The sequence below is a fragment of the Sus scrofa genome, chromosome 9, assembly GCF_000003025.6.
Source record: "Sus scrofa isolate TJ Tabasco breed Duroc chromosome 9, Sscrofa11.1, whole genome shotgun sequence".
Classification (NCBI taxonomy): Eukaryota; Metazoa; Chordata; class Mammalia; order Artiodactyla; family Suidae; genus Sus; species Sus scrofa.
In genome coordinates, this window is record NC_010451.4 from 3,408,984 (window position 1) to 3,422,543 (window position 13,560).

The following is a 13,560-nucleotide window of genomic DNA, read 5'->3' on the forward strand; positions in this document are numbered from 1 at the left end:
CATGGCTCAGTGGAAATGAATCTGACTAGCATCCATGAGGACGCAGGTTCAATCCCTGACCCCACTCAGTGGGTTAAGGATCCAGCATTGCCATGAGCTGTGGTGTAGGTCACAGACAAGACTTGGATCTGATGTTGCTGTGGCTGTGGCATAGCTACAGTTCCGATCTGACCCCTAGCCTGGCAACATTCATATGCAGTGGGTGTGGCCCTAAAAAGCAAAAAAAAAAAAAAAGAAAGGCTTTACTATTTAATGAATTCTGTATACCTGTCATGGTCTGATCCATGGTGTTTCTTTCTTTTTTAAATTTAATTTTACAATTTTTATTTTAGATCAGAGTATAGTTGATTTACAATGTTGCATTAGGTTCAGGTGTACAGCAAAATGACCCAGTTATACATACACACATTGAATAAACTGGGTCTTATCATACAGTGCGTCCTCTTTTCACGAGAATTTTAGGAAGCATCTATGAATACAGGACCTTGACAATGTGCTCCGGGATCACGATGTGTCCTCCCCTCCCACCCCCACTCGCAGCTGCTACGGACAAGGACACTGATGTGCAGGGGCCAGCATGACCGCCTGGAGAGAATCCACACCGCCTCACATAGCCACAGACGGTGGGCTTTTGGGCAGGGGGTCATGCACAGCAGGAGTGAGCAGCAGGGACTCGACAGAGAGGACTCCACAAAGTCCCCTGTGGCCTCCTCATGGGCCACAAAAAGCCCAAAAAAGAACGTTGAGGAGGAAGTCAAGTCTGTTATTATTTCTTGAAGAGGTCGGGTGAGGGAGGCGGGGAAGGAACGAGGGGACTTTTCTGTGCAAAGCAGCCTGTGGATCTGGGGAGCGTGAGGTTGGGCAGGCTGGTGTCTGCAGCGCTGCCTGGGGAAGGGCACAGTGAGGTCAAGGCGGGGGGGGGGGCAGCCTGGAGCCTCTCAGGCTTCATTCCTGTGCCAGGCTCCAGACCCTAAAGCATTCAGTACCAGGACTATACGTGTGAGAGGCAGGTTGGCTCCGGGCGGAGTTTCCACTGCGGCAGGGTAGGTGACGGCTGGGAACGCTGGGCGTTTGCAAGGCCAAGTTATGTCCTGTCTCCATGTGCCAGGCTCAGTCCCGCGTCCAGAGCGCCTCCTTTGCTGAGGGAGGCTCGGGTTCGTTTCCTCTGTGCACCTTTTCCCGTGCATGGCAGTGAGTCAGTCTCTGTGTCCCTTGGTCTGTGTCTCTTGCGTGTCCGGCTGGGACCATGCTTGTAGGAATCCGTCGGTCCCGCCTCGCACCCCTGCTCCCGCTCCACCCCTCAGCCAGGCCCCAGCGTGCTGATGGTGGTGTAGCTCAGCCTGGACAGGGACGCGATGGAGGGGGTGGGGGGGTCCTCGTCTGGCAGGGGTCTGGGGCGAGCTCGCGGAGGCCGGGGGCAGCAGCGGGCGCACGTGTCCAGGCAGGCCTGGCGAAAGCGGCGGTGCATGAAGCAGTAGACCAGGGGGTTGACACAGGCGGAGGCGTAGCTCAGCAAGTGGATGAAGGAGATGGGCGCCCCCGAAAGAGCGCGATGGGCACCCGGGCCGTCGAAGGCGCGCCAGGTGTTGGCGCTGTACACTGGCAACCAACACAGGAAAAAAAGCACGACGATCACCAGTAACATCCGCACCACGCGCTTCTTAGCCAACAGCTTGGCCTGGGCGGGCCGGGGTCCGGATCCTGGCCCGGGCGTGGGCGCGGTCAGCGCAGACATCTCCAGCGCGGGCCGGGAGCGCGGAAGCTGCACGTAGCAGCCATCGCCATCCTCACCCGCCAGCCGGGTCTCCGACCGGCAGTGCCCGTTCGGGTGGGCAGGACCTGAGCACAGACGGTGGGCGGTCAGAAGAGAAGCCGAGGCCTCCAAACCTGCAGCCCTCTCCACGTGCTGCCCTGCGTTTCCAGCCTCTAAGCAGACTCACAGGCCTTTCCCAAGCCCCACCCGCCTTTCCCAAGCCCCACCCACTCTAGGCCACGCCCCTCCCAAAGTCCCGCCCCTCCTGGACTTCACGCACCTTGTCCTGCCCCACCTGGCAGCCCTCCTTGACTTCCGACCTGGCTCTGGCTCTCGCAGTCACTGTCACCGTCAAAGCGAAGCCCCAAGTAGAGCTCTCGGGAGATGAGCCCGTAGGCCACTGCCATAACCACCCCTGGCACGAAGAACAAAAGCAGCAGCAGCAGGACCGACCTGGGGACAGAGCACAGACCAGTCACGTGAGTCTCTGTCCAGGTATAATCATAGATGGAGGAAGACCCAAGGATTGATGGTTCTAGAGCTGGTGGCCAGGCCCCAGGGGTACAAGTAGGATTTGGGGGTGCAGCTGGGAAGGGCTTGAGAACTGGGGAGGAGCCCCGAAAGGAGTGCGGAAAAGGAATTGGAGTGGTGATTCTTGGAGAAGCTAGAGGAGGATTCTGGGGAATGGCCGTGATGCTCTGATGGAGATGGAGATGGCAATTCCCAGGAATGGGTACCAGGCACCCTCACCAGGTTTGGCGAATCCGCGCGCTGGGCCAGCGATGCATGCACTGCAGCACACGAGGTCCCGCCGGCTGCACGGCCGTGTACACCGGGTAAGGCACCATGAGCAGCCCCGACAGCATCCACGTGGCCACGATCACCCGAGCCGCGTGGGAGCGGGTCTGCCACACCCGCGCCTGCAGTGGTCGGCAGATGGCGCTGTACCGCTCCAGGGCGATGGCCACGAGGCTCAGCGTGGACACACTCACAGACACCCCTAGCAAGGGGAGAGGAAGGGGTCACCCAGGAAACTTGCATTACACACTCAGCAGTGTGACTTCCTCACCCCGGTCAGAGAGGGACCCCTCCGTCCAGGAAAGGCTTTAGGAGATGGAGACGGGCAAGGGAGGCAGGGCTGTTGCCTCACTTACCCATGAAGTAGGAAACCGCCTTGCACACGACTGTGCCAAAGATAAACGTGCCCATGAGATTGGGCAGGAGGGTGAAAGGCATGCAAGCCACGGCCAGCAGGAGGTCGCTGACGGCTAGTGAGAGCAGGAAGGCGTTGGTGACGGTCCTCAGGCGGCGGCTCAGTCCCAGGACCACGATGATAAGCACATTTCCGGCGACACTCATCAGAAAGATCGCCGCGTAGAGGGTGATCCGGACGGCCAGCTCCAGTTCTGGGTGGGAAAAAGGACAGGTGGCAGCAGGGGCTCTGGCCCCCACTCAGCCGGGTTCTCCCATCTCACTTATCCCCATCCCCCACCCCGGGCCAGATGCCCCGCTCCCCAAATCCCCCCTGCGACTCCCAGTAGTCCATGACACTGTCCTGAACAACAGCAATAACCGTAACAACAACGGAAACCCCTTCGCCTGCTCTCAACTGTCTGCGACCCTCTAGCTGGGCATCCAGATTCTCCAAGAACTGCCCTTTTCCTCCTCCCACCCCCTCCCTGCAATGCACCCATTTACCTCACCGGATGACTCAGGTTCTAGAAGGCATCACCTGCACCCATGACTTTCCCCCTTGCTCATGATGGTTTCTCAGCCTAAAATGCTTTCACCCCCCCCTCCCCGCAATGAACACCCCACATTAATACCCCCCAACAACAAACTTGGTTTCTGTTATCTGGTGAATTCCCGTTCACCATTGCCTTTCAAGACTCAGAGTGGCTGCCCCCTTCAGCAGGGCCTTTCCGGCCACCTTACTTGGAGCTAATCTCCCCTGCCTCTGACCCGCGTGTGTTCCCTACGCATCTGTTGGAACCATTTTGACTTTCTGCCTTATAGCTGAATTATCTCCAAACACTCATTTTCATGCCAAAAACATTTACAGAGGACTCCCATCATACCGGGTTCTGGGGACAAAGAGATGAGCAGGATGAATGCCCTGCTATCTAAAGGCTCAGTCTAAAGGGAGACTCAGATGTATACACAGAATCGTCACACGCGTAATAAAGCAGTGGGGTTGAGGACTCCACCCAGGGCTCTGGGAGCTCACAGGAGGGACACGTAGCGTGGCTGGACTAGACAGAGGGCTGACCCCATTCATTTGCGTCATTGTCTGTTGGAAGAAGGATTCATCTTGGCGCTTCCATGTCACAGCCGGGCAGACCCAGACAAAACGGAATTGAATTAAACTGGACCCAGTCACGCATCCCCATGGCCTCGGCATGAGGGAGATTGGAGCTTGGAGGGAGAGAGGGCAGGGACAGAGCCTCGAAGGCTGCAGGGACCCAAGGGCCCAGAGCTGCAGCTCCGCCTTCCAGGGCCCCAAACATTGGCTGACTTTTGCTTTGGCTCCCAAAGTAAACCATTTCTCCATAACAATAACTAGCTTATTCAGAAGCTCCTGTACACTGCAAGAAAGTGCTGCTTACAAGAGAGCCCCTTGCTCAGAGCACACAGCAAGTAAGGGGCCACGTCAGAGTAGAAGCCAGTCTGTAAATCCCGGAAAGGCTTTGCCTTCTTCGGCCCGCCCACTTCTCTGTCATTCATCCGCTGCCCCACCCTCTTCTCTGTCATTCATCTGCTGCCCCGCCCACTTCTCTGTCATTCATCCGCTGCCCCGCCCTCTTCTGTGTCATTCATCCGCTGCCCCTCCCTCTTCTGTGTCATTCATCCGCTGCCCCTCCCTCTTCACTGTCATTCATCCGCTGCCCCTCCCTCTTCTCTGTCATTCATCCGCTGCCCCGCCCTCTTCTGTGTCATTCATCCGCTGCCCCTCCCTCTTCGCTGTCATTCATCCGCTGCCCCTCCCTCTCCCTAGACTCTCCCACGGGGTGTTCCTCACTGTAGGGTGGGTTCATTTTCTACTTTCCCCACTAGGTTGTGGGCTCTCGGGGACAGAGGCAATGACCGCCGGGTTCTCCAGCATATCCCCAGAGCTTGGCATAACGTCCCCCGCACAGGAGGTGTGGACCTCTGCCTGTTACTGACTTTGAAATACCCCTCTGTCGCTCCCCACGCAAATGCATCCATCCTTCACCTCTGGGCCTCTCCATCTCCAGCACGCTCTCTCCTGGCTGCCTCTCTCTTTGGAGACCCGTGTTGGAGGATCTTCTGGGTGGTGGTGGGGAGGGGTCAGTGACAGGCCGTGACTTTGGAGGTGTTACTTTTACTGCCATCTACCAACTGTGGGTCTCATTTAGAAGCTGGGCCCCCTGTCTTTGGGGAATGCTTATGGAGGGCGTACATGTGACCCTTTGAGGGGTGTGTGTGTGTGTGTGTGTGTGTGTCTGTGGGGGAAATGACCTTTGGGTAGGGGATCTCTGTCAGAGAGGTCCCTGGACCCAGAAGAAGAGAGCTGGTGGTCCATCTTGCACCCTGTGTCTCCTCCTGGTCCAGTGCCCTCCCTGCCCACTTACTTTCCCTACCTCTATAGCATCACTTCTTCTGGATGTTTCTTTTCGACTAGTTGGTTCTTGACTCAACAACCACACCTCAAGTTTGTACAGCACTCTAAAGGGTGAAAGGCCCATTTCTCGTTCATTCATCTGGCTAATACACCCCAGGCGTGTGCCCTTGAACTTGGCTAACTGTGGTGGAACTGAAAGATGGGACCAGGCCTTCTATTATGAATTTCCCACGCTGCATGGGGACCTCTGAAAACTAGGGGACAACGTCCCAGTAAAAAAGACCCACAACTGTGCAATGCTTTGCTGTTGTACTGGACATTTCCGGCGATTAGCTTATTTCCAGCCACCACTATGTCCCTACGTCTTTGCTGTGGAACAGTTAGGAGATGTGAAAAAGGCCAATTAAAGGCAATCTCAGAGCTAGGGGTCTTGGGAGAGGGCGGGAAGGACGACTAGGTGGAGCACAGGGGCTTTTAGGGCAGTGAAACTACTCTGTATGATGCTGTAATGGGGCTCAGATGTCATTATGCATTTGTGAAACACCATACAACATACAGCGCAAAGGGTGAACCCTAATGTAAACTATGGAATTTAGTTCATAAAGCGTCAATATTGGCTCATCATTTGTAACAATTGTACCACACACATGCAAGATGTTAATTGGGAAAACTCTGTGTGTGTGTGTGTGTGTGTGTGTGTGTGTGTGAGAGAGAGAGAGAGAGAGAGAGAGAGAGAGAGAGAGAGAGAGGGAGAGGGAGGGAGGGAGAGAGGAGAACGCCCTGTGCTTTCCATTCAATTACTCTGTAAACCTAACACTGCTATGTATGTAAATAGTCTATTAATTTTTTCGGTCAGAAGAAACAATCGGAACGAAGATGTGAAAGTGTGAATGCATCCGTGTGTCTGTGGGTGGCATATGAGTGACCACAGTGGCTTCAGGGCCGGGAGAATGGGAGATGCACCTCCTGGGTACAGCCAGTAGTGCCTTGGCAGTCTCCCTGTGGGCATTGTGTCGCTGGGGATGCGCGGAGAGCAGAATTCACCCTGGGGGACTCAAAAGACTGGGACAGTTCAGTTCTGCTTCTGGGGTCTAGAGGAGCAGCATTTGTTCTGTTCGGATGATGGCAGAGGAGTATGGGTCCAAAAATCCAGATAATGTGACATGAAACAAAAACTAGGCTTTTCTGAGAAAGGACTCCGCAGGCCATTGAAGCTGTTGATGCTTCCAATCTTGCCGTTCAGTGGCGTGTTTGGGTCTGGTCTTTCATCCCACAGACAGCAAAGTGGTACCCACGCCTCTGTGGTGAGCATGGCTGGTGTCCAGCTGATGGCGGTTAATAGCTGGGTGATGGGGACATCCGAATGCCCACTGGTACTAACTGGGGGAGCAGACGTAATATGCAGTGGTGTGTAGGTAAGATCAGAGCGAGTCTTTGAGATGATGTCTGGGCAGGTGAGAGTAACATATTTCTGCGGACAATGTCTGGAGAAGGGAACAGCTATGTATCTGTAGGTCATATCTGAGTGAGTGTGACAACACTTGAACGGGCAAGGGTCTGCAGGTAACATCTCATTTTATGCCTAACATCTTCAGGAAGCAGGGGTCACATTCAGAGGTCTGCAGGTGAACAGGGCCCTACGCAGCTGACGGTGGTCGTGGCTGACTGAGCAGAGGTCACGTGCAAGGATACGTGGGCGATATTTCAGTGAGCGTGAGTGTGAGATGCGAAAGAAACAGACAAAGATGCTGGTCTGATGGAGTGAAATAACTGCGCACCCCGGTGAACAGGTAACATCTGTATCTCTGCAGGTAATAACTGACCACCTAAGAGTGGTCCCCACGATGTTATGGTCCTCTCTGGAGAAGGGTGCTCGTGAGCACGGGGAATATTCGATTATGTGTGGATAATACCGAAATGAGAATGAGTGTGTTTGATGGATGAGTAGCATCTAAATGGCAGCGGGCAGTGTTACAGTGTGGGTGACATCTGGTTTCCTGGGGGCAGCTTCGGAGTGAACCCGGGTAGCTTTCCAATTGAGGTGGATGATATCAGAATAATATGAGCAACATCCATATTTCTTTTTTTTCCCCTTTGGTGATGGCATGCAGCAGCTTGAGGTGGGGTCTTAGTTCTCAGGCCAGGGATGGAACCTGGGCTGCCGCGGTGAAAGCACTGAGTCCTAACCACTAGGCCACCAGGGAGCTCCTGACATCCCCCTTTCTGCTGGTAGCACTGCAGGTGGGTGAGATGCATCTCTGGGGTTATTAGCTGAGTGCGTGTGGCACAGAGTCCCTGTGGCAGCTTCCGACTGCCCGTGTCTCAGCCAAATGTGTGGGCAGCAGTGTCCCCTTGAGGGAGGCCAGTTCTTGCACCTGTGCCCTGAACCGCTTCACAGACTAGCCGCTGTCTTCTGCACTTCAGCCTTCCTCCTCTCTTGGCCCATCTCCATCAACTTTTAAAAATGCTCTTGTCTCTGCTATGCACACACTCAAAAGACAAACCACACACACACACACACTCTCTCTCTCTCTCTCTCTCTCTCTCTCTCTCTCTCTTCCTCGATCTCATGCTATTTCGAGCACTGTCTTGGTTTTCCTTTGTCTCTCTCTCTACCAAACTTCTGATAAGTTTTGTCAACACCCCGTGGTCCCCCTCTCAGAACCCCTGCCTCATGGCCCAAACTTCAGCCTGTCCCAGTCAGGCCTTCACAGCCACAGCACCTTCTGAGGGCTTCCTTGTCACCGAGTCTGAAGGATGCCAGTCTCTCCTCATCCGACCCCATCCTCATTTAAACTCAGTGGGTTTCTAAATGAATCATCTCCTCCTTCAAACCTGTTTCTGTGTCTCTGTATCCCTCTCACAATATAGGCCCAACATCCAGCCAGCTGTCCATGTCAGAAACTTGGGTGTCACCTCTCGCCCTCTTCTCACCATTTCTAATAAATCATCAAGTTCTGTTGATGCCACTTCCGGAAGCGCCTCTCAGATCCATCCATTTCTCTCCATCCACTGCCAGTCGTTTCGTCTGAGCCAGCATCATCTTTCGCCAGGACCAGTGTCATATAAGAACCTTCTAAAGGAGGCCCCTTTCCTGTCTCTTGTCCTCCAGTCCATCCTCTGCTTTGCAGGACTAATCCTGGCAGTAGTACTGCAATTTTGGCAGCTCCCACAGCCCTCAGGATAAAACCCGCACGTCTTAGGTCCACACGGCTCTCTGGAAAGCTTCCAGCCTGTTCTTTAGCCGAGTATTCATCACTCTCCTCTCCGGTACTTGTCTCAGGCACTCAGAAACTATGACACACCGAACAAAACGGCCACGGACCTAAACTCTGGGTGTTTGCATCTACGATTCCTTTGCTTGAGATGCTGTTTGCCTTATCTGCCTCTTTGCTTGGCTGGCTTTCCCTTGGCTTTTTAATTTTTAGTTCAATTTATGCTTTACTGCTTCAGGAGGCCAACTTTGATTCCCAAGGCTGGGCCAGGCTGCAGGAATGCCTCGTCTGTGTTCCCACACCCCTTTCAAGGCACTGCCTGCCTTGACTGGCAATTCTCTGCTTACTTGTCTGTCTCTGTCACTAAGCTGTGAGCTCCCTGAAATAGGAGCTTTGTCAGTTTTGCTCTCCTCATGTCCCTAATGCCTAGCGCCATCTCTGGTTCAATAAATATTTATTGAATAAAAGAACCTCAATGTAACAACAAGAGCGCGTGTAGCGACCGATCTGAGAAGCATGCGATACTTTACGGGGGGGGGGGAATAAATACTTGCATTACAATTTATTCCCACTTTCCCTTCCTGAGCTTGGAATCATTTCCTTCTGCTTAACACTCTTCCCTCTCCTGGCATCCTATTTCTTCCTCTTCTGCCCATGGAACTTGAACTTCAAGGAGCCCTCTGTGAAGTTTTCAGACCCCACCTCTTTGACTGCCCATGATTTGCTTGCTTTCGTTGGGGAGTCCCACGCTGATGTCATTTTCCCATTGGTTTTTGTCTCCTGCCTGCACTGGAGATGAGGGTCCAGCCTGGGTCTAGTGCATCCCCGTGTACCCAGCCCGTGGCCCCGGGACTGTCATTGCAGGTGTCCAGGAACCAGTTAAGAAAGAAAAGGTACTGGAAGGGGAAAACCATGACTTGAGCTGGGTCGTCAAGGAAATGTGGGTGTTGGCTGATGGCAAGAGTGAAAGTCACTTTGGGGACTGGGTGTGTGGAAGCAGTGGGGGTTGGGGGGGAGGTGGCACAAAGGGATAGGATGATGAAGTGGGCAGCCGGGCTGTAGGAGGGTGAACCCTAAGGGGAGGTGGGCTGGAGGAGGGGCTTAGAAAGGACTTGGAGACAGCAAAAAGCAGGGGGGTTTAGAGCTTTGAGAAGAGCTCCCACTTGGGAGGCAAGGGGATTTGAGGATGAGAGAAATGGGGACAGCCTCCCCCCCGCCCCGCCCCCAAGCAGTCCCCAGTCCCATGTCCAGCCTAATTCAGGTTAGGGGTACTCTTGCCGGGTGGCAAGGGGTTGTGGGGGGGGGGCGGGGGGACGCAGGACACTGTAACTCAAATTCCCACGCAGGCCTTCTGGAGTGCTCCCTCTCCGAGCCAGCTCCCCTCTTACCCCAACCTCGTCCTCCCACCTCCCTTCCCTTCCCCGTGGTGGCTCCCCGCACTGGGTGTAAAAGGACAGGAGAGACTTGGGAAGATTGGCCAGGGGCGGTCCTCCCCTTCCCCATCTCTGACTAGGAGGCGCTGCGTTTTGGGGGTGACCAGAAGCTACAGGGTGGCCAGGGAGCAGGGCGTGAAAGGGCTCTGACCAGGTAGTGCGTAGGTGCGATGGAGTTTTAGGGGGACAAAGGTGGCAGGGGAGCTGTCTGGGGACTGAGGGGGGTACTCCGAGGGGACAGCGCGGGCGTCCGACTACCTCTGTCGGCCTCGCGGGGTGCAGCGTGGAGGGGGCTCGGGGAGGCACCCACCTCGGGTCCCGGCTCCGCGGATGCGTGGGGGCTCGCAGCTGAGATTGCCCGCGCCGCTGCCGTTGAGGAGGGGGCCCTCTGGGCGGCACAGGGCAGCCCCGGGCCCGGGGCCCGGCAGGCTCCGGTTCAGCTTGAGCAGCTCCATGGCCCCGGCCCAGCCGCCGCCTCCCCGCGCTCGGCCGGCCGGGCTCCCGCGGCCGCTCCACCTGCGCCCGCGGCGCCTCCGGCCGAGGCTCGCGCCCCGCCTGGTCCCCGCCCCAACCTCGAACCCCGCGCCTCAGCGCCTCTTCTGCCCGCCCCGCCCGGGCGCGGGGCCGCCTCCGTCCCGCCAGGTGACTCTCCCTCCGCCCTGCTCCCCGGCTCCGGACTTATTTCCACGCCCCCGCCCCCGGCCACCCCATGTGACTGTCCTCCAGTCCTGGGAAGATTTCCTTCCCGCCCACTCCCCTCTACCACCGTCTCGGTTCTGGGAATTCTCGTGTGTGTGTGTGTGTGTGTGTGTGTGTGTGTGTGTGTGTGTGCGCGCGCGCGCGCGCGTTGGGTTGGATGGAGAGGTTTCGGGGAGGAAGGTTGGGAAGCAGCGATCCTAAGAGGGGTGGGGTAGGGGCGCGGCTACCTTGTGGCACCGAGAACGTGGAGGTGGCCGTTGGGACCGGGTTGGGCTGGGGAGGGGCGGTGCACTGGCGGCCGCGCTGATGCCCTGACCCAGCGGAGCACTGCAGGTGACTTACTATGTCGCAGTGGCCGCAGGGACGGCGACACCATCGCTGGCAGTTCCCTGCAGCTCCTCGCCGCCGAGCTGGGGTAGCCCCTCCACCTGCTCCCGCACCCCTGCTCCGACCTTAGGCCCAACACCCAGGCTTCTGCCCAAAGGGCCCAAGAAGCCCTACGCAACGGTGAGGGTGGGGAGAGGGCGGCATTTGTCCCCGGGGAACCCTGGTCGGGGAGAGTGATGTCCAGAGGAGGAGTGACTCGGGTGTTGAAAGCGGCGTGGGTAGAGGTGAGAGCTGCCCGGGATGAAGGCGGGTAGGGTGGGAAGCGAGCGAGTGGGGCACGGTTCCATCCCCTGCCGAGTGTAGGCATAACCTGGGCAGAGGCGGCTGGCTTCGGCCCTGGTCTCCAGGCAGCGCCCACCCTCACCCGACACACTCACGCTCCCTGTTTGCAGGTGGAGCAACCTGTTGTAGGGCATGGGGTTCCCACGGGAGGGGGCAGGAAGGGGGCGAGTGCGCCCTGGTGCCGCGGGGACGAAACCCAAGGGTGCATGCAGCACCGCGGTGGGCTCAGCTTCTGGCATAGGACTTGCCTCCTCTAATATTTCAGCCCTGCGGGATATCATTCTTCTTCATTCCAAAGAAAGGCTCTTAGGACCTGGAATTCCATTCTCCAGCCTCCAGCATCAGCTGTCAGAGGCGAGAGTTCTTAGTCCGTGAGCACATTAGACGGGGGCTGAAGTCTGAGTTTGGGAGTTCAGAGTCTTGTTCAATCCGTCCTTTGGAGAGGACTCAGTCCCGGGAGCACGGAGTTTGTAGGGGGTGGGAACTGAAGGAGGATTTAATCCTGAGGTTACTGAGACTGGTGTCACCTCACCCTCCCTTCTCCTGGCACTGCCTGCCTTCCCCACCAGAGCAGCCTGATGTGCTGTTTGTTCAGCTCCAGCGCAGGTGAGGCCTCAGATAACCTGCCCGACTTTTCCCACATTGGATGAGGGTAGGGTGTGGGGGCGGGGCAACACAGGCCACGTTAGGGAGGGAGGAATGGAAAAAGAAGTTGGCTGGCATTCACTTATTTAGCAAAGCATGTGCCAGGTATAGGGCTGAACGCTGGCCCTCCGATGCAGGTGAGCCAGTGATTACAACCTGTGGTGCATCCCCCAACTTACACAAATCAGGCTTTTAGCAATCATCATGCATGTGCTACTGCCTTAGGTTCCTGCATCCCTGTGGTGACGGCTGTGATGAAAAGCTCAGACGCGTCTTCAAAAATGAAGGATGTCTTCTCCTCCTCCTCTAGCCCTCAGTGGTCAGCCCCTTTGGGAGCTGTCTGAGCTGAGCAGGCTGGCTCACCTAAGGTCATGTTCCCTCTCTGGGGCATCCTGCATCCCATGACCGATGAGGGGAGAGGACCAAGCGTGCAGCTCCCTCACCCGGGAGAGGACAGCTCCGAAAGGCGGTCACGGCTCCTCATGGGGTTGACTGAGGTCTCCGTTGGGGCTGCTCAGCTTCTGGCTTTGCCCAACCCCACGGTCCCCCCTCTCTCTTACACAGGTGTTGACTGCGAGAGCGCTCCTTGGTAAACATCCTCCCAGTAAGCTCTGTCTTAGAGTCTGCTTCCTGGGAACATAGCAGTCTCACGCCCATGTTCCATCAATCATGAAGGGGTGTTGATTTTAGCTACCGCGTGTTCCTTGAATCGGTTGGCTTGCATCTCCACGGACACTGACCCACGGGTTCTTGCACTGCTCTCCCAGCCTCCTAAGGGGTCCGCATTTTACTCATGCCTCCTTACGCCCACTCTCCACCTTATCCCCAAAGTGATAGGTTCAGAATAGAAATCTGATTATGCTGCTCTTTTGACTTTTGCTTTGAGGGTAGAGAAAGCCTTTAACAGCATCAAGGAAGCCTGCCTGGCCTGATTTCTACTGACCTGGCTAAATGCCTTGTTTCAGGTCAGTATGCTTCTTGTTCTCTCCCATGAAGATACATCGGCCTTCTTTTCATGTCAGTTCTCCGGTGACACGGTTCCCGCCCATGCTCTCTGGAAGCTTTCTTATCTGATAAACTCCAGCGGATCCTTCTGATGTCAGCTCAAGGGCTCAACGTTTCTCAGGGGAGGTTTCTCCTGGTTTCCTCTCTTGGGGAGGCAGAATCACAGGATGGTGCCCAGGGCCTCTCTCTCTTGTATGCCCTCCTTCCCTGCCCTGTGGGCAGAACCTGTGAATGTGATGAGGTGCTAGGAACCTGTGTACGTGATGAGGTGCTACTCCTGCGAATATGTTATATGGCCAAAGGGATTTTGCAGATGTGATGAATGGTGCTGATCCACTGACCTCAAGCTAGAGAGATGATCCAGCTGGTCCTAACCGAGTCACATGGATCCTTTAAGAGCCAAGAGTTTTCTGGGGTTGGCAGCAGAAGAGAAAGTCAGAGAGCTTTGAAGAACAATATTTGACACACTGTATCTGGCCTGAAGAAGGGGGGTGGGGGGCATGAGGCAAGGAGGTGGTTGGCTTGAGGACAAGCACTTGAGAGTGGCCTCTGGCTGAG

General features: G+C 56.0%; 1 protein-coding gene across 1 annotated transcript; it reads right to left on the reverse strand.

The window, feature by feature from the left end:
- On the reverse strand, positions 239-10,530 carry CCKBR (cholecystokinin B receptor). The gene is made up of 5 exons (XM_021062350.1): positions 10,295-10,530; positions 2,908-3,159; positions 2,504-2,753; positions 2,034-2,206; positions 239-1,839 (listed from the first exon to the last, which is right to left on the reverse strand). The coding sequence occupies exons 1-5, from the start codon at positions 10,437-10,439 to the stop codon at positions 1,301-1,303; spliced, it is 1,359 nt and encodes a 452-aa protein (XP_020918009.1). The 5' UTR covers positions 10,440-10,530; the 3' UTR covers positions 239-1,300.